General features: G+C 35.4%; 1 protein-coding gene across 8 annotated transcripts in view; it reads right to left on the bottom strand.

Moving 5' to 3' along the window:
- Nucleotides 1–20,964, bottom strand: part of LOC121857784 (ubiquitin-conjugating enzyme E2 S-like) — a 70,493-nt gene that overhangs the window by 44,779 nt on the left and 4,750 nt on the right. For 3 of the 8 annotated variants that reach the window (XM_042353986.1, XM_042353988.1, XM_042353987.1), the window contains exons 3-4: nt 18,726–18,819; nt 6,120–6,247 (exon numbers count right to left, since the gene is read on the bottom strand). Coding sequence is in view for 5 of the 8 variants with exons in the window: in XM_042353981.1 (XP_042209915.1) it covers nt 17,135–18,571 (1,437 nt within the window). In the remaining 3 variants the exon portion in view is untranslated. Of the gene's footprint in view, nt 1–2,317; nt 6,248–16,082; nt 18,820–20,964 lie in introns of those variants that run through there. The other 5 variants (XM_042353981.1, XM_042353983.1, XM_042353982.1 and 2 more) reach the window with 2 other exon arrangements.

Here is a 20,964-nt window from a genome sequence, read left to right as displayed (position 1 = left end):
AAACTGCAGTGAGAACATAAAATCAATGCATATAGTAAAATGAGGCATAGAAGAAAAAGTGTGAAATCACATATATTATAAACACTTTCTGAAGAATGGACCAATGAACTGAAACGGGAAAATATTGAACTGCATCAAGAGGTAAAAGTTCGTGGATATTCAGCATGTGTGTTGAGAAATAGGGCTTGAAGTGAAAAACAAGAAATTTATAAATAACAAAGAATTGACTCTTCATATATTTTAAAGTAGAGTATAAGTCATCCACTTTTATGACTCCAATAAATCATCCACTTTTATAACTGTCCAATAAGTCATCCACTTTTATGATTGTCCAATAAGTCATCCACTTTTATCACTCCACTAAGTTACTAACATACGAAATTTGGTAAAATCAAACACCAATGCCTATTCTCTCAAAGATCATGTATGCAAAAATTCAGATATTGGTACAGGTAATATTAACAAGGTAGAGGTACAGTATTTCACTTTCTTTAAATGTACTATACTGTTTACCAGACTCCCAAAATGAACCTCAGGCAGATACATTCAACCATTAGAATAAGAATGAAACAATTTCCACCTTTTATATATATTTATAAATGTACAGTTGTGGACAAAAAGAATTTGGCAGGGAGATAGGGAGGGAGGTGATATATATGGAAGGGTAAAGGTAGGTAGAGACTTGGCAGCATCTCATAGAGGCGATAATTAAAAGTCTGCAATTTTCTTTCCACACCACATTTTTATTTAATTTTTTTTTTTATAATTATGAAGCAGGTGCAGCTAACACTCCCTCTTGCAGAATTCATTTTGTCCATAACTGTACCTGCTGTAATTTTTATAGTAGATCTGCAACATAGTACAGTACAGTACAGCATTTTATCTTTATTAATAAATATAATTAATTAACAGTGTGCTATACCTATTTTCTATTCCTAATTAGGTTTATTAAGAGATGAACACTGAAAGTTTGATAAGGCTAATGAATAGCTGGTAATTATATATTTTTGTACTTAAAAGAAAAAGAATCTGTTTATTAGTTAATACTGTATAAAATAAAATAACTGATTAGAAAATGACACAATCTACATCTGAACAATGGCTCTACAACTCACATACACGTACTGTATATACGTACTTGGTCACCGTACCAACATTAATTTTGTTTTCGTGTCTAATGTCTCGTAAGGTTTTATTTACTCCCTGGGGCACTACATAGGATAAAAAACAGAATCAACCATTCATAATATAAGAGACTGGAAACCTTGATTTAGTGGGAAAAATATATGCAAAGCGCATAAATAGTTACATAACTACTGGTTTGATGTTTGTTCAATAATCTCTAGTAAACAACATGGCTCAGTACCTCATTATGATTTCCCAAGTATTCTCAATTGGAACAAAAAGAAGTACAGTACTGTACACAAACTTTCCTCAACAGAAAATTTCATATGCAGAACGTTAAATTTCCTTTAATCCAAATATGTATTCTATTACATTCTCATAGCAGCTAGTTCTAGTTGTTACTGGCTAAAGTTTCACTAAGGAAAGATGACTGAGTCTGTGTACTAACCAAACTTCCTCAAAACTGAAACATTAGACCTTCAGCTCTAGGAAATGTAAACCAACATCACTTAACTTAGTTGCCACCAGTAATTCATGTGAGTTATATTCAAAGATCAAATTAATGTAAAGCTTGTATAGTGTTAAGATGGATAACAATATAAACTGACAAACCTTCCTTCCTGCCAAATATAAACACCCACCTTGATCCCTGAAATACTAAATACAGTATAAAATAATTATTAAGCATAAACTAAAACTGGTAAGTAATGAGTAAGAGGCAGCACTGTCCACTTAACCTCAAGCCTTCATAGACTGGATATTGGCAAGAAATTAAGAGGAATTTGGTATGAGATCCCACACCACAGGCCTGAGTTGGCGTTTAAAAGATTCATCCACAACTTTGGTTCTTCTATCCATTGTTACTGTGGTTTGATTTCATAATAATCTGTTTCATTTGCTATACTGTACTCCATAATGTATGTAATATTTATTAATACTGTACTCTTGCTTAACACGATAAAACCTGTATGAACTAACAAGAATACAGGTGGTCTACAAAATGACAATGCAGGTATTCTTGAAATGTTAGATATATTTATTAATTACTCAAACATTATACAGTATTTATATATATATATATATATATATATATATATATATATATATATATATATATATATATATATATATATATATATATATATATATATATATATATATATATATATATATATATATATATATACGTAATTAAATTTCAATGGCAGCTTAGCACCAATAAATTTCATATAAACAACAGCCCTATGTAACCAAAACTGTATATTGAATCTGAGTTTTTTTTAATACTTATTAATACAGTAATATATTTTTTAACTTTTAAGTTGCTAACTTCCCTAAAAGTCATACCCCTGACAAAGATGTTTCACTAATTTTTTAGTACAGTACAGTACTGTAATCACATTTCATGCAAATCAAGTGCACTAAACACTACTGTACTCCATTCATATCACAAACTAATTATCTTGAGAGTAATAATGACTTGGGACGTGATGGCAACATCTCAACATCTTTGTTATGTTATCTATACTGTGTAAGGTCTTACACACTGGAAGATCTCTGATAATCTTTTTTGGCATGAATGGTAATTATGCCAAGCAGAATTTTTAAAAAGGGCTGTGAAATTTTCTCAAGTGTACTTGAAAGATCACATCATACCTTTCACCACTATTCATAAGATTCTAACATTTAAAACAAGCAATTCACAAAATTCAAAATATAACCTAAGTTTACTGACATCAATGCAGCTAATTTTTATCACACTATTTGCTACATGGCTTGTACTGAATATGTAATTTCAAAATAAAAGTAAAGTTGCCATCCTTGATTTTTTTGTGGGAAGCAACTTTTTAAACTTTACAAATTAATCTCTGGATAAGTAAAAATGAAGGATTGATCCCGACATATCAATTAATGACTGAAACCACAGTGGGTGACTTATGTAATCAGCTCAGCTTCAGTTTACAGTGCCACCCTCCACTCCAATAAAAAACACCTTGAAAAAGTGGATACACTACTGAAATTTATGCCTCCTACCAACTAACCAGAATGTTTCAAGGTCTCTCCAAGAAATAGTTGTTACCATTAAAGACAGAAGGTCATAACATATCAAATATATTACCGTGCACTTGATCACACCCACTCAGTGCCAAGCCACTTCACTTCATGGTCTTGGGAGAAGGGAAAACTGCTATAACACCCACTAGAGCCTCAGTCGTAAAACAAGATTTGATCAAATCTTCATCTATCACCTATGTACTGTAGATGACATAAGTTATAAGCCAGCTTCTAACTGCTATTTAATGGTAAAATAATACTTCCCTGTGACACACAGTCTGTTTGCGTGAACTCATCACTCGAGTATCTGTATAGGAAGGTTTAAGTTGACAACTATGCTTCTCAATGCAGGATTGAAGACAATGATATACCTATTAGGAAAGCCATTGAATATGTTAGGCCCTTGAGATTGTGCACCTTCATTGCTTCAGTTTAATGACTCTAACCCTATAGAGGGTAGGGGTTTCTCTCGGTTGAATAAAATCGTCTCGTGTAAACCAGAATAAAATACCTGAGTGCACCACTGCCCTCTAATGTGTTAATAACCATTTCTGAAACAGAAATTACAAGTTTTAACCTTTAGAATTCTGATTCAGAATCAGAGTATTTTGATTAAGATGTTCCTTGATGTAAGTGGATGAGCTAATGGCCTTCCATTTTTTTTAAGCTAAAATGTAGATCCAGTACATAAAGAACTAAAATTTGGAGTTTATAGTTTACTGTGCTTGATCTAAGAGTGACTATATCTGGAAACACTAACTGCTCCTTTAGTCTGCGTTATGGGTTCTAATAACAAAGAGTTTAGCTGGCGGATAACTTGGGCACCCGTAGATCATTTGTCATAAAATTTCTTAAATCTAACTAAATATGTAGGAATAAGATCTGAAAGACATTATTTGGTCAGCATTTTGATCAACTTCAACAGTTTAAATGCACTACAACTGTATTTCCATTTTTGACAATAAGTTTTTCCTTGAATAAAACTCTGGCAAGAAATTGCATACACTCAGAAAACATTAAATGTGTACTACGTTCACTGGCATTAATTTTATTAATCGGGACTTGTATTAACAAGTCACAACTTTTGCACCTTTACAAGCCTTGAAAGTTTTTGTACAATGATGCTGCACTGAACATTACATAAAATTTTGTTCTGATAAAAATAGTTTAAAGTCAAGTAAAACAGAAATGTTAGTTGAAAGACATTATTTGGTCATTACACTGATAAACTTTATAAGTTTACCAATGTATAACTTTACAGCACAAAATCCATTTGTGCTCAGTGTTATCAACTGGACTACAGTAAGCATACTGTAATTCTTATTCTAGGAGAGTATCACATCAGTAGTCTTGAGTATATTCTCAAACATAATACAGTACATATATTGTTTGTTTGATATACAGGGTACTTGTACTAATAATATTCCTAATATTACTCTGATTACAAACCAACAATCCAGATTGTAACTATACACTGCAGTGTTATAACAAATACTGAATATCCATTGCATATATAAAACAACACATACAAGCACAGTGGGAAGTCACCACTGTTTATTTCGTTTGCCCTTGACAACAATGGGACGCATTGGGACTTTTACATAAGTTGGAAGCTTGCTGGTGCCTGGCATTACCACAGGGGGTGGCTGTACCAGTGGTGTCTCTGAAGTCACAACTGGTGCTTGGTGAGTTACAGGGTAAAGTGGAGTAAGGGTCATTACACCTGTGCTTGTTGTGGGAATACCCTGACAAGGAATTTCAGTTAATGTTGCAGTACCAACAAGGGGTGCAACATGTGGATGCATTTGCTGGTGGACTTCAAGAGTATAACTTTTAGCAAATGCCATACCACACACTTCACACTTAAAATTCTTCTCTGGACGATGGACTTTTTGGTGGAGAAGAAATTTGCTATTGTCCTTGAATAACAAACTACACTGGTCACACCGAAGTGGTTTTGAATCTCCATGTGACTTGGTATTTTTGTTCTCACCCATCCAACCTGCAAAACGTTTTGCGAAATATCTCTCAGTGTGGACGTGCTTTATGTGCTTTCGTAACAGAACCTTACCGGTGAACTCCTCTCCGCAAATATCACACTTGAAAACTTTTTCCTTAAAATGTGTTTTTCGATGAAGATCAAGTGTGGAGCGATACTGAAACAGCTTACCACAAACATCACACTCTAAAGGTTTTTCACCACGGTGTTGCATCATGTGCAGATCAAAAGGAGTGCGCTTTTCATAAACTAAATCACAGAGTTCACATATCCAAGGACCCATCTTTGTATGTCTTTTTACATGCTGCCTCAATCCACTGCTGTCTGAGAAAGCCATACCACATTCACCACAGCTATATGGCTTTTCACCAGTATGTATACGTTTATGCTTAGTAAGATGATCACTCTGATAAAATGCTTTACCACATTCTGAACAAACATAAGGTCTCTCACCAGTGTGTATACGGCGGTGAACTCTGAGCATACTATTCTGTGTGAAGCCTCTACCGCAATCCTCACATCTAAAAGGTCTTTCACCGGTGTGAATACGATTGTGCACAATTAAACTACTTTTGTTAAGAAATGCTTTACCACAACTCCCACAAGGAAAAGGTTTCTCACCACTATGAGTCTTTTTGTGATATTCAAAGCTACTACGCTGTGTGTAAGACTTACCACAGACAATGCATTCATACTTACCTTCACCTGTGACTTGAGGTTTTGCATCCTGATTTTCCTGTGATTTATTCCAGAAGTAAACATTCATCTGATCATCTTTTCCTGCAACATTGAGAGCTGGGACTGACACATGGACACCTGGTACAGCAACTGACACTGTTACTGCCACAGACATTGATGGCACACTAACTTGTTGAGGCAGAGACATGGTCATTATTTAATTTCTTGACAATTTCAAGGCATCTCATGTATATTTACTCACTTTGGTTGGGTGTTAAATAATGAGTTCATCCTTAAAGAAATGAAAGATGATGGGCATCATAGTTGACGTAGTTACAGGTAGGTACAGTATTTTGTGTAAACTTGTCATCAGCCTGAAGATCAGGTCACCTGTAAAATAAGACTAAGAATTAGCCCTGAGTTTAACTTAATTCATATTAAATATACCCTGTACAGTATTGTGTATACTGTACTGTACTATAGAACCAATTATTTTGCCCGATTAAATGCTTGGGTAATTAATAAATCTTCAAAGATTAATTCAGCTTATCATCTCTGCTAAATGTAAGCTATAAGTTACAGGAAGGTTTTATGGTAGAAGACAAAATGAGATAGAATAAAATTTTCTCAGGTCAGCAGTGATAAGAAAAATTAACAGATGTAAACATGATGCACAAAAAATATATCCTGTACTACTGTAACTTATAAATACATAATAAATACTGTACTACGAATGCCAAACTAGAGGAGGGAGGGAGGGGAGAGGGAAGTATAGAAAAAATCGTGTGACTTCTTATTATTCTTGTAATGATACAATGTTTCTTATGTTATCATAGGTAAATGAATGATTAACATACAGTAATTTGTTTATCACTACATTAGTACTGTATTTTTGGGTTACAAATGGAATTTGTATTCAAAAATTTCGACAGTAAGTCATTCAGTCATTCATAAGCACCTTAAAGGGTATTACAGTACTGTTAAATGTAAGACCTTATACAATCTATAAACTTTTCCTGAGCAACAAAAAAGTGAGCAGACTTCTTTTACTTTACTTTTATCCTCTTCACCACCGATCGACTCGTTAGCCGCTTGGGCGATCGGTCACATCTCTGTTACGTACTGTTGGCAAGTACTGGGCATGCACCGGCTCCTGAATGTACCTGAACCTGCTCCAGTGTTGGTCAAGTCTGGTCTTGAAAGAGCTCACATTCGGTGCCGTCACAACACTTTCTGGTAGATTGTTCCAAGAGTTTACAACCCTCACAACGAAAAAGTTTGCCCTCACAGTTTTCTGGACTTGCGGCTTCTTGACCAACACTGGAGCAGGTTCAGGTACATTCAAGAGCTGGTGCATGTCCAGTACTTGCCAACAGTGCGTAACAGAGACGTGACCGATCGCCCAAGCGGCTAACAAGCCGATCATTTGGTGAAGAGGATAAAAGAAAAAGAAAAGTAACAGAGACGTGACCGATCGCCCAAGCGGCTAACGAGTCGATCGGTGGTGAAGAGGATAAAAGTAAAGTAAAAGCGGAAATTTGCTGTGATTTATTATTTACAACACCACCAGAAAATAAAAATACACAAAGGTATGGTCACCATTTTCATCAATGACTGTGAATAATTTGGACAGCATCTTCATGAATTTGTTACAGGTGCACCTAAAAAGATCATTATAGCCCTCCACCCTCTGCTAGAAATCTTAAGACTGGTCAGTAGGAACTGTTAAGTAACTCAGGAATTTCTTGTTGCAGCCATCGTCCTTAAGAGAGGAAGACTAGAAGAAACAGTTACCAATGAAAGCATGAAATCTATTGATAATGTGATATCAAAGTACAGTACCTGTTTGCATTTCATCTCGCAATTGTTTGACCTTCACTGTTATATTCAGATGTGATCCCCAAAATCAGTTACCAGCCACCTACTTTGTACCAAATGCCTGCCAGCCACATCTCCTGTTTTCAAAAGCTAAATGTATGGATCCCATTATTACTTGCATCTTTTGAGAGGTGTTTAGGCTGGACCTACACAGCTCATGGCAGTATGAAAAAAATTTAGGCATACAGTGTACTTTATATTGCCTTCATTGGTCTTGTTGTAAGGGTTGTTTTTGCTTTGCTAAATGTCTAATCAATGGTTCCAGCTAGTGTGTCAGTTAATGGAGCTGTCTAAGGCCAGACTGCATTATGGGGGTAACTTAACTTTACAATCAGTTACTCGATACATCTTCACGTGTGCTTTTATCGCTGAGTATCAGAGACTGTCCGGTGTGGGTTAAGATATGGGAATGTTTTGATGTTCAACCCTCTTTTTTTTGTAGACTCTTTAAGAGGGATGTAGGGAAGGAAGATTTCTTCTGGCCTAGTGTTATGTGATACAGTACCATAAGTTTCTTCACTGATGATTCTCCCCAGAAACATGAGCTTTGTTGCATTATTTTCTTGGACCTGTTGAAGTGTATTAAAGCTGCTGCCACTGTTGGAAAGGTCCCTTGTGGAAAGGGCTGGGAGAACAGTCCACACATCATTAACTTTGGCTTAAATTTGCTCTGTAAAAGCTGTCTTTGCCAGACATTCTTTAATTTACTTTCCCATTAACTTTTGGACAGTGTTTTTCCTCTAGATCAGATAACGTATCCAGTTGATGTTTGTATAGCTGTTGTTTAGTTCACTGGGAGTTTCTTTTAGTTCAACCTGAAAACTTCCTTTACTTTCCGGTCCTGGATTTTTTCATGGCTCAGCCAAGATTCAAAAAGAGGATTGTGAAGATAACTTTTTGAGAGGTGCTGATATAAAGCAACTGATACAATCTTTTCCCAAGTCTGTCTATTCTTCATAAAATTCAGACAATTGAACAGGAGTTTTTCCTCAGGAATAAAGTGCTGTATCTATGAAATGGAAGAATGCTCTGGAATCCTCTTCTATTGCCGTATCTTCAGCTAAAAGTAACCTCATGCTTCAACTTTTCATTCATTGCATTTCAGAGCAAAGATAATCAAGGACATAAAGGGCAAAGCTCTCCTGAGGGGAAGCAATCCTTAGACCCATGACACAGCAGAGGAGGCACTGTCTTTTTAGACATATGTGTTTTGGTTCAATTCCTGACCGGTGTCAGATGTGAGAGGGTGTTATCCAGTTTGACCCTACCAAACATCACAGATTTTCTCTAGGTTTCCTCCTGTACTGTATAAATAATGGACAATGAAGGTTGTAACAAAGTAAAAAAGAACAGACCAACCACCCAAACAGCTAGTAACCTGATCAGTGGTGAAAAGGTAAATTAACAAACCTCTTCCTCTCAGCCTGATCTTCAGGCTAAAGTAGAAGTGTCTTCATTTTAATTTCATCTAAAATGCAACTTTTCTGTGGAAAGGCTTAATGAAGCTTTCTTCCCTTTTAGCCATAAAAGAAAAGGAAAAGTAATCAGAGACATGACCGATCGCCCAAGCGGCTAACGAGCCGATCAGTGGTGAAGAGGATAAAAGTAAAGTAAAAAGTATAACCCACTGGCATGGTAACACCCTTGTTTCATTGCAGACAAGAGTTTTGTGGTAGCTTTTCCTATAAAGCTCAATGCTATGAAGGGGATAGCCAGGGTATACTGTACAGGTACTCCCTCCACCCATCCTGCTCTCTGAGAAAGGTGTAATACCTTTATATCATAACTTCTTTGGTTGATGTTAGTAGCCAAATGGTGTGAGATCTGGACTTGAGCCTTCCTCCTCCTAATATGGCAGAACCCTTCTTTGATTATTTTTATTTTTTGGGCTCTAGGTCAGAGTAAGTTAATTTTGTTTTTCTTGTTTTGTCTTTGTTACACTTTTATTTTCTGTAACTTTTTTTGGACTCAATATAAGGCCTCTGTTACTGGTTTTTAGATCAAGTCTCTTAGCCTTTGAATAAATAATATGAGATATAGAAGTAGACTGCTGTGCCAGCCACAGTCTCCATATGTACCAAGGGCTTAGTCTGCAATGTACTGTAATGGGGCCCACTTTTTTATGCCAAATTTTTCTCAGCTTTTTGGTGATGGTCTTAAGTATTAAGAGTCTTGAGAGGAATAGATTGTCTGCTAATAATTTAGCAGTTTACAAATGTGACCATACTAGGTCTTTGTGAGAGAACTCTGCCATCAATTCCTGTGTAATAGATAATCTGGGAATGACAGCAATGAAGGCAACTTTCCTACTTGTTAAGCATGCATTGAGAAGAGGCTGAGCTTCACAATCTTAGGAACAATAAGAGATTTGTGTCCACTAGGCTAAATCTTGCATGGGTAAGTCTGCAAAGAAGTTTAAGATTTTAAGAATGAGACTCTTTTAGTTCAGCCTAAATGCAAATCCTTTCCTTTTTCTAGTCATGCCAGTTTGTATATCAATTCTTAATCAAAAGGCAAAGAGAGAAGCTACCAAAAAATATATATCTTCTATAATTATGAGAGGAATCAAACTAATACAACTGGGTGACCTGCAGCAAAAAAGGAGTCTGTACTGACATACTTTTGAGTCTTAAGAGGATGTCCTGTGTAGCATTGAGGCATTAGTGATGTCAATATCCACGTAGGTCTTCTCTTCTTATAGTAGACAGTTAACGCCCTATTAGTGTGCTTGTCACATTAACTAGAGGAGCAGTCTTTAGTAACCATCTGGTGGAGGGGATGGAGCCATAGAGGATTGATCCTAAAATTCCTAATTTAAAGTTGTGTCTACATCCAGATGGTTGGGACACCTTCCCTGGAGGTAACAGAGAGTGCTTGTGACTGACTATGGGGAACTGCATCTGGATCCAGTAAGGCAGAGCCCAAACAACTTCCAAATGTGACGTATTCGACAGACTTTCTTCTTTCAGTGGCAACTCTTGCCTCTAATCCCCATCTTTAAAGGTGATGGTTAGCTAAATATGTGAAATTATTAAAGTCATATGAAAATATTATCAAAAGCAAGTATAATTATGAACCAAGTTGATGCCTCCCTGAAGAATATACAGTAGAATCCCAGTTATCTGATATCTATGTAACCGGTAGATTCAACTAACCGGCACCAAAATGAAATAATAATAAAATAAAAATTTCTCAAAAATCAGCTAGAATTGTTAAGTTTGAAAACCGTGCACAACAGGGATGAGTTGACACTGTTATGATAAACAATAAAAACGATACATAGCATATCATAAAATACAACACAAACTTGAAGTTCAGATAGTCACCTAGCTGACTCAGACATGTGGCTATCGCACTGGCTGTGTGTATGCTGTGATGTCACATCGGGAGGGAGCATGGCCTCGCAGTTACAGCCCAGCAACCCACCACCTCCACACACATTCACTTCTCACATATACATACCCATGATCATAATTTTTCTTATTTTATAGTTTTTATATTTTCTTTATTTCTTAGCCACATCATTTATATAGAGTGGAATAAGTGTTAAAGACGTCTGTTTTTCCGAGACATGAATTTGTGAGGTTCAACAAAACGGAAAATCTCTTTATCTAGCACCACTCAATCCCCAGAAGTGCCAGATAACCAGGATTCTACTGTAACTCCAAAAGCCCTTGTATCAGCCACCTATGATGGGAGGTCATGAAAAGCAAGGTGATCATACTTTTGGCTGGTAATTTATAATTAATACAAAGCAATACTGCATATGCAGTACATTACATCTAAGAAAGGTTAATCATCTAAAAGCTTATATAAATCTTTTATTCACATTAGCAAACTTTGCTACAATAAAATTCACATTCTTTTTCACATATTTTTTTTCAGTAATTACAAAGTTCAGTATAAGTTTCACTTGCCTTTCATGATCCCTAATCACTGACTCTTTCAATTACAAACACATTAAAAGCATCTAAACCAACACAAGAAAGTATAAAATAAACTCTGATGCAAGTCTTATTACTGTACATCACTAATATTTATCATATTCAAAACAAGTAAAAACATAAATATATATTCCTCATCAGATACAATCTAGTGATTGTAAAGTAATAAAGTAAACTGATACAGAGCAATGAACAACAACAGATAAGTAGAACATAAACAATGATCACCTTCTCCCTCAACAATTATCAACTAATTGTGCCAAATCAGTTTTGTTGCCCCATAACATGATCAAATAACACAATATCCTCTTACAAAATTATCAAACAACACCATACCTACTCACAAGTCACATAACACCTTACCTAATCTTACTGTAGAAAACAATGTTTACATTGTCTTGTCAGTGTACAGTATACTGAACATTTAACAGTACACAATCTCCTGCATAGTAAGCATATGGACAGTGATATATGGTTATACAGGTTGTACCTCTCTAGTCCGGCATTCTGTGGTCCGGAAACTCCCGTGGTCCGGAGCGATTTCAGTTTATCCAATAGGTAGAGGGGCAGCTGTTTTTTTTTTTTTTTTTTTTTTTTTATCTGAATTATTATTATTATTACAGGAGTATTAAATTTTTGCCCCTCAGGCCCCAATGTGGGTCAGTGACCTATGCCCGGGTGGGCTAATCCCTAAAAAAAAAACAACAAAGCCGCGGGAAATTAAGGTTTGTTTACATCCGGCAATTCGGCTGCTCTCTCTCTCTCTCTGCTTGTCTATACAGAGTACAACATTTAACCCTTCAATATATATGAGCAGTAAATAAGTGTTGCTTTCATATTCTTATGTAGAGTAATTATATGTTCTCACATGTGCGCACTTACATACGAGCAGTCTCACTTTTTTTTTGCCATTAATGGTTAGCTACTTATATTGTTCCATTTATTAATGTTAAATAACATTACAGGTACTTCAAACAACAATAGTAATTTTTTTACATTAATTTTACTACAGCTAAAATCAGGGTCTTATTTTCTTCAGTTTTATATGTAGAACCAATCAGTCACTGGTTTTGTAAGCTTTAACATAAACAATGCCGGCAGCCGTCTCGTCTCTAATATTCCATGTATTATTAATAAATTGTATTGTTAATTTTGCACACACAAACGTTAATTCAATAAAAACAAATTCAGAAACATTAATTAAAATATATATGAACAGTAAATAAGTGTTGCTTTCATATTCTTATGTAAAGTAATGACGATATGTTTTCACGTGTGCGCATGCGCACTTACATATGCGATCTCTCTTTTTTCTTTACCATTATCGTTAGCTACTTCTATTGTTCCATTTATTAACATTAAGTAACATTACTTAAAACAATCATATTAATTTTACTACAGCTACAGCCAAGGTCTTATTTTCTTCAGTTTTATATGTAGAACCAGTCAGTCACTGGTTTTGTAATCAACGAAAACAATGCTGTGTCATTTCCTCGTGTGTTTTAATATTCTACGTATTATTAATGAATTGTATTGCTCATTTTGCACACATAAACATTAATTCAATAAAAAAGACATTCAGTAATAAACAATAATGAATCTTTTGTACATAAGAGAAATGACGCTGTTTACACGATTATGCACGTCGTCTGCACGTTGGCGGGCCGTTCAAACCCGTCGAAATTCAAGTTTCCGCCGTCAAAATTTTTATTTATTTATTTTTTTGTGTGTTCCAATAAAATACGTTAAGAATTAAAAACTCACGAAATTTGAGAAGCTACTATACGACATTTAACCCTTCAATATGTCTTCAGAGAGACCATGATGCAGAGAAAGTGGTGCTAGTGCTTCCAAGCATAAGCACAAGTCACTATCTATCCAGGAAATGGGTGAATTTCCATGGTCCGGCACCGGTCAGGTCCCGAGGTTGCCGGACTAGAGAGGTACAACCTGTACTGTAATCAGCTCTGGGCAGTGATATTTTCAGTGTAACCAATTTCTTATTTTTGCACAGCATGACTTAATTTACTTCTTAAACCACATCTCAATGTATGCCATAAGGAGAAGTTCTTTTTATAGTTAAGAATGTGTGTGTGTGTAATGCCAGAATAAATGACTACAATAAGGGGTATGAGGTAGCATATGATCTATCACCCAAGAGTCCTGAAGCAGCTATTCTGAGATAACTGTCACTTAGTACCACAATTTAATAATGGTCTCCCATCTATAAAAGTGTAGTACAAAAGTTTTCTTAGCTTTTTAGTTTTAAATCAAACAATTTATGAATAAACTGTGGGAGATGACAATACCTACTAAACTGATGTTATTTTAAAATGTTTTGACACAAGTTAAAAAAAACATGATCGCAAAATCTGAAATGTGGTGAAGAATAAATCCAACACGCTACTACGTATTTCATATTGATTCCACACCGGGGTTATAATGCAATGTGGTGCCAGATATTTCAACCCATGACGTCCCACAGAAGATACTGAAACTTCAAAAGTAGATCTTGTACACACTAGCAACCTTTGGGTCTTCACAAAATATATAAGCCATCTGAGTTAAAGACACAAATGGCATGTTATTATACATTCTTCACTCACTGGAAGCTCAACTCTAATTTTCTTCAATATCAATGAATAATTAATTCAACCTCATTTCTCTTGTAATACCATGAATGGTATGTGAGGCAGCCATTAACTAGGTTTAGGAAATGCAATGGAGACCTCTTATAGGTCTGGTACCTCCCATTAACCCCAGGGTAATTACAAGTACTGTACAAATAACCAATACAGTAGTTAGAAAGGTAAACAGATAGAAAATAATTACAAGAGCCTCAATCTCTGTTCTCCATTTTCTACTTAAAGTTAATAATTGACTACACCTTCTCTAAGTGTCTAGTATCTATGAAACTTGTACAAAACAAATGGTTGGGAAAGTGACCACAAGTTGATTGCCATCAAATACAGAAATCTATGTAAATCCATTTTGTAAATCTACTGGAGTGGGCATGAGGAGCTGATGCTTCATTACTTAATAATCCCATTATGTAGTTTGTTCAATTACATGGTAAAATTATTAACAAACTTGCCTCTATATATTAAGGAGGGCTCTTTTATCTCAGTTGCTCCTTATTTATTTAAAAAATATAATTATTTAATCAATAATCTTAACAGTTTTCAAACCTATTTTTGTGTGTAATAAATTTTGCAATACCAATTTGAAACAACTGGTAGAAGAGGTCTATTCTTTGCCAATGGCAGTCTTATTAAGTTGTGGGCCTTTGTACCGAGTAATTTTCAGACCCCCCCCCCCTTCCTGCCTCTGCATGACACAAATGTAGTACAGGTACAATACTGTATGATGATAGCCAATAGAATAAGGGAACTGTACCAGTTTGGTTATACTGTACCTATTGTACAGATCAAACCCAAAAATTAGTGGAACATATAGTAACTTAGTAACTGTATTTATCATATATGCACATATACAAACAAAATACAGTACAACAATATAGCAAAAATTTAAAAGATGGTTAGAAATTATTTCAAATGCATATATCTGTAAATACATGATATATACTGTATACGTACTACTCTTTCCTGATTTATAATATACAAAACACATTACAGCATTAAGTGACCGTAATTCAATTACTATAATTATATAACTATAAAATATAAATACATGGTAGTGTTCAAATACAGATTTCAACTTCAATTAAAACTAAATTGAACTTAAAAATCAACTGCAATTTTCAACAAAATTTCAAAACTATCTTCCTAAAGACAAGTGATCAGAACAACTGTTTTTGGAATCTCGCTTGGTGTGTTTGTTACTGTATTGTCTACTGGAAGAACAACTACAACTCAAAATTTTTTCTTTCTTGTTTTAAGACAAACAAATGTATCAATGAATAAATATGGAATCTCCACATGTGCTTGTTTACTCTTTACAAACATTAAGAGATCAGCTGATACTGAAAGTGTCTTGTACAAAGTTATATCTAAGGTTTGTCTTGGATCAGTTAAGGTTTGGAAAATGACTTCAGCTGATGACAAGATAACAAGTAGATAAGAAAGTGCTCAAAACCTATATGATTTCATAGTAACTTGACAGGAGTGTGATATTTAATTACAGTAAATGTTTGGTTGTCAATTCAAAAACAGAAGATATCTTTCTCATTTCCTCATGAGAGGTATTACATAAAGTAAATTACCGTGGTGCTAACAGTGAAAAATATCTTGTTACTTATTCAATACCATTGAGCCGGTGCTTGTTGCAAAATGATTTTGTCAATACAGTACTGTACAGTACTAACATTAAACACAAATCTCGTCTTATGATCTGAATCACTCTTCAGTTCCCCATGCATCTAATCTTTGATAAGTTGCTGTTAATGGCTGTTCCTTTACATATGCTGTTAAACTTTGCTGTTCTCAGTTTACCACTACTTGTTAGCAAATTCTTTAAAGTTGGCAGATTAGGGTTTCGTGGGCCCCTGTGCACCCCTCATCCTGAGCACCCTATATGGCTGCCACTGAACATCGTTAAATTCCTAGTCTATGTAATATGTCTCAAGAGTTCCAAATATCTCATTTATATCTTTAGTTCAATATATGGCAAGTGACACCACTGAATACATGCTTTTGATTATTTCCTCCATTCAGGAATTAAATAACAAAATCAAGATTATTGTACCTGTACTTGAAAAACTGCTTGGATGTGTACCCGACTCAAAAAAAGTAGTAAAAAATATTCAATACTGATCATAAAAAAGATTGTCATCAGGAACCTCCCCTTAACTAAACATGGATATTCATTATCAACTTCTGATTGTGAGCAAGTTTCTTAAAACATGAAGCTTTGGAAGATTAAAGTGTGAATATACCCAACTTGAACAGAGCCTCACTGAACACCAACAGTACACTGTTTTCTATTGTTGACCTTCCCAAGAGAGTACAGTACAATACCTGCCATCATCTTTGTCACTGTATTGAAGTACAGCAATGTTCTCTAAATTACCCTTTAATACGAGATACTGGCAAACCTTTACAAACTGTGTACCGGTAACCATTCATATTTTTATGAACTAAATTTCAAAATTAGAGTTAGTTATGCAGAGCATTATTTCAATTAAAAGACTTAAGACACAAAAAACACATTAAAGAGTAAATAAATTTACTACTGAGAAAGTGAAAATTGCAAACCACAACCCACATTAGATACAGAGGTGAGGCATCTTGGCTACAAATTACCCCAGTTTGGTCTTGTTTCAGATTTGCTGGTATCTTCCTTACCTTTAATGAAAAATTCCATTAGTCACCAGGATGCATCTCTCTTACCCATGTGGACAAACTACATCAGAATTTCAGAGAAGTGTTTAAGGTTAGCTTTGTGCATATTGCAAGCATTATCTCCATCCCGGTCTGCCCTGACAAATATTTGTAAATCACTTGCGAAACTTTGTAGTATACATTGTCTTCCCTTGGACAGAGTAGTGGTAATTATACGGTTGATGTTGCTCTGGTATAGTCAGACTTTCTACAAGATCTGGCGTCACCTGGGCGGCTGCAGTGGCCACAGCCAAAGGATCATCATAGCGTGGTTCACGTTTGACGGCTATTGGCCGCTGTGGAACTTTAACATAGGCTGTAATCTTGTTGGATGTTTGTGGGACATTCACAGAGGCAGGTATGGTTAAAACAGGCATGACGGAAGCAATGGTGGTAACAGTTGTTAAAGGTGAAGATTGAATAACTGGAGACATACTTGTATGCATTTGCCTGTGAACTTCAAGAGTGTAGCTCTTTGCATAGCACATGCCACAATCTTCACACTTGTACTGTTTATTTGGACGATGTGTTTGTTGGTGAGCAAGAAACTTGCCATTTGTGGTGAAAGTCATGTCACATTCATCACATTTGAATGGTTTAGACTCTCCATAGGGTTTTCTAATTGGTCTATCATCATAAATTGGAGGAACTCTACTTGCTGTACCATGACCGTGTGCATACTTGACATGCTTCTTTAGTGTTACCAACCTCATGAATTCTTCGTCACAAAGTTCACACTTAAAAGCTTTTTCTTTAAAGTGAGTCCTTCTGTGGTTTGTAAGAAGACCTCTTGTAGGAAATTGCTTCCCACATTCATCACATTCCTCTGGTTTTATGCCCTTATGTTCCATCATATGTAAATCAAATGCCACTTTCTTTTCAAATATTTCTTCACAGAATTCACAGTTAAAAGGTCCTACCTCTTGATGTCTCTTTATATGCTGTCTCAATGCACTACTATCTGAAAAAGCTTTTCTACATTCATTACAAGAATAGGGTTTCTCTCCAGTATGAATCCTACGGTGCTTGGTGAGGTGATCACTTTGGTAAAAAGACTTGCCACACTCACTGCATAGATATGGTCGCTCCCCAGTATGAATTCTGAGATGGACTGTGAGCATACTTCTTTGTGTGAAGGCTTTTCCACACTCTTGGCACTCAAATGGACGTTCGCCTGTATGAATTCGTGTGTGAACTACAAGATTACGATTGTTTGCAAAAGCCTTTCCACATACTTCACACCGAAAAGGCTTTTCACCAGTGTGTGTTTTCTTATGGTACTCAAAACTGCTTCGTTTTGAAAATGTCTTACCACATTCCAAACAAGTGTATTTACCATCAGTTGTCTCAGGGTGAACATGCTGTATCTGCTGAATCTGCTGGACCTGCTGAACTTGCTGTACCTGTTGCACCTGTTCAATCTGCAGCTGCTGTGCTTGTATTTGCTGAGCCTGCAGCTGCTGAGCCTGAAACTGTTGGGCCTGCTTGGTCCATAAATACAGTGGCAGTTGGTCGTCCATACCTGGAAACTTCCTGCTGATGTGGAACTCCATTGCTCATCACACCCCTAAACATGGCACCCCCAGCCACCTACAGCCCTCATCCCTTGAGGTGGCTGCTAAGAAGATAATGTCAGACATAAAAACGAACTGATTTAAACAATCAACAAAATAAAATATTGAAAACTAAACTGTTATGAAAATGCACCTTTTGAGAGCTTCAGCTGCACCATCAAATGATGTTATGGAGAAGCAATGCCTCGAGATCTCTTCCCTACATACACTCTTCCGTGACACCTTTCCTGTAAATGGAAAAAATAAAGGCTTAACATATCAAAAGACAAAAAGTTATCATATTCTTCTAATTTGGCATAAAAACATAAATTGCCATCATCTATTTTACCATAAAACAAGAAATTATCATCTTCTAATTTAACAAAGTCAAGAGCAAAAATCTCTTAATCACTTCAACTGAACCTATTTATTCATAAAATGAATCCTTCTCTGAAATATGACTATTTTGTATAAAATACATTTCCACACTATATTTTATATCATAAACCAAAAAAATTCCTTAATACTTTACAGGCAGATCCCAATTATAAAGCTTCAGTCTATAAATTTTAAAACGTTATGAAGAAAAAATGAAAACCCTGAAGTTATGATTTTTTCTTTATCTTCCTACAGCTTCAGAAAGATAAAGACATCTCAGGGATTCCTGTATTGGACCTGGTCAGTTTACATCATTAATTCATACCATAAACAAAACCACAAATTCCACAAGTCCAGTGCTATAAGAATGTTACAAGAGAAGGTAATACAAAACCTGTAATATTTTTAAGTAAGCTTGGTGCAACTCATGATATTTAATGGTTAAGAATTTTGCTGAAGCCTGAAACATATGTGGTAGACTTTGTATGTAAACAAACTGGTCTCAAAATTTTATTTTGACAGTAGTGCCACTGTGGTTCAAATGGCCACTTTTGCCACACAGCTCAAAATGTGGAAAACATACCGGTATGCACAATTACAACAGTAACACGCATATCTCTCCCCAACATGTCAAAGGTTTGAATCCTACTTGGACCAGACACAAGTGAGAAGGATGTTATCTAGTGTGATTCTGCCAAACATCACAAGTTTCCCAGAGTCTGGTTTCCTCCTGTACTAACACTGGATAGACCAACCCCCCAAATGGCTAGTAAACTGTTAAGTGTTAAACTGTTAGGTGGTGAAAAAAATAAGGGACGACAAACTGAAAACAACACATTAAGTGTGGTTAACTGAGCCACATCACCTCAAGTTTCAAGCGCTCCTGTTTCTTGTAAATATAAAAATGTTACTGTACTGTACATACGTATTTAACTTATTACATTTATCATTGACTAATAATCGTCATGTACAATTAAAGACAAAAGTCGTGTCGCGGTTTTGTCCGAAGATTAAATAAAACTCATGAAACATTATGAGAACCATACCACAAGGCAGAGCGCACCAAAAGCTTTAGCCCTTCGGCATATGTTTTCACCAAATTTTACGACATGAATTTTGTCTTTCATTGTACAGTACATCAAAAAAAATTATTAAAAACATGTTTTCTAGATTTTTTTTTTTTTTATTTTTTTTTTTAGGAACATAGCTTTTATAATGGAAGTGTTTGGGAAAAATTTGTCTTATTTATAAACTTTGATTCATGAAAGGTATTTCAGGTGTGGAACCCTTTCATATATTTGGATCTACATGCCATTATGTCCATTCCTATTCTTGTGATCATTTTAAAAGACGTCAAACATATTCAGCTCGTGTTTAGCTCATTGGAGCAAATTGCTGTATCTCACAACTATTATCTGGTATAGGCCTATTTAAAATTCCATTTGCATCTGGAGACCAATTAATTATATAATTGTTTCAGTGGGGGTCTGGTGATCAAATTTAAGAACATCTGGTTTACAAACACATCTTCAGGAACACATTAAGTTCATATACAGTATTGGGGACAGCCTCTATTACTGTTGGACTAAATGCTGTGTGTAGAACATATTTCCCATGTAGCATGAGAAGCATGAAGGGCACCAAACACTCTCTGTATATACACAGATGGGATGCAATCCCAAACCCTATACAGTACAGTATTATGTATTGAGATACTGTACTGTACACAGAATGGTATGAAACAATTCGATATTGCATGACATTTCTATGTCCTCATGTGTTATAACGAGGGTCTACCGAATTATTTATGAAAATTCTTCTTGTGTTCTTACAGAATAAACAGATATAAACTATATATATAGCAACATGACATGACGCCTTATTTTTGTTGTGCAGTTCATTTGATTTACATGACTCTAAAAAGAGAATCCATTCTGGATTTAAAGGTAATGCTAATATGTATTTATTTACAAAGACTGTGCAACCAGTAAAGTCTGAACATAATACTAAGGCTA

The sequence above is a fragment of the Homarus americanus genome, unplaced genomic scaffold (assembly GCF_018991925.1).
Source record: "Homarus americanus isolate GMGI-L3 unplaced genomic scaffold, GMGI_Hamer_2.0 scaffold16712, whole genome shotgun sequence".
Classification (NCBI taxonomy): Eukaryota; Metazoa; Arthropoda; class Malacostraca; order Decapoda; family Nephropidae; genus Homarus; species Homarus americanus.
This window is presented reverse-complemented; position numbering and strand designations above follow the sequence as displayed.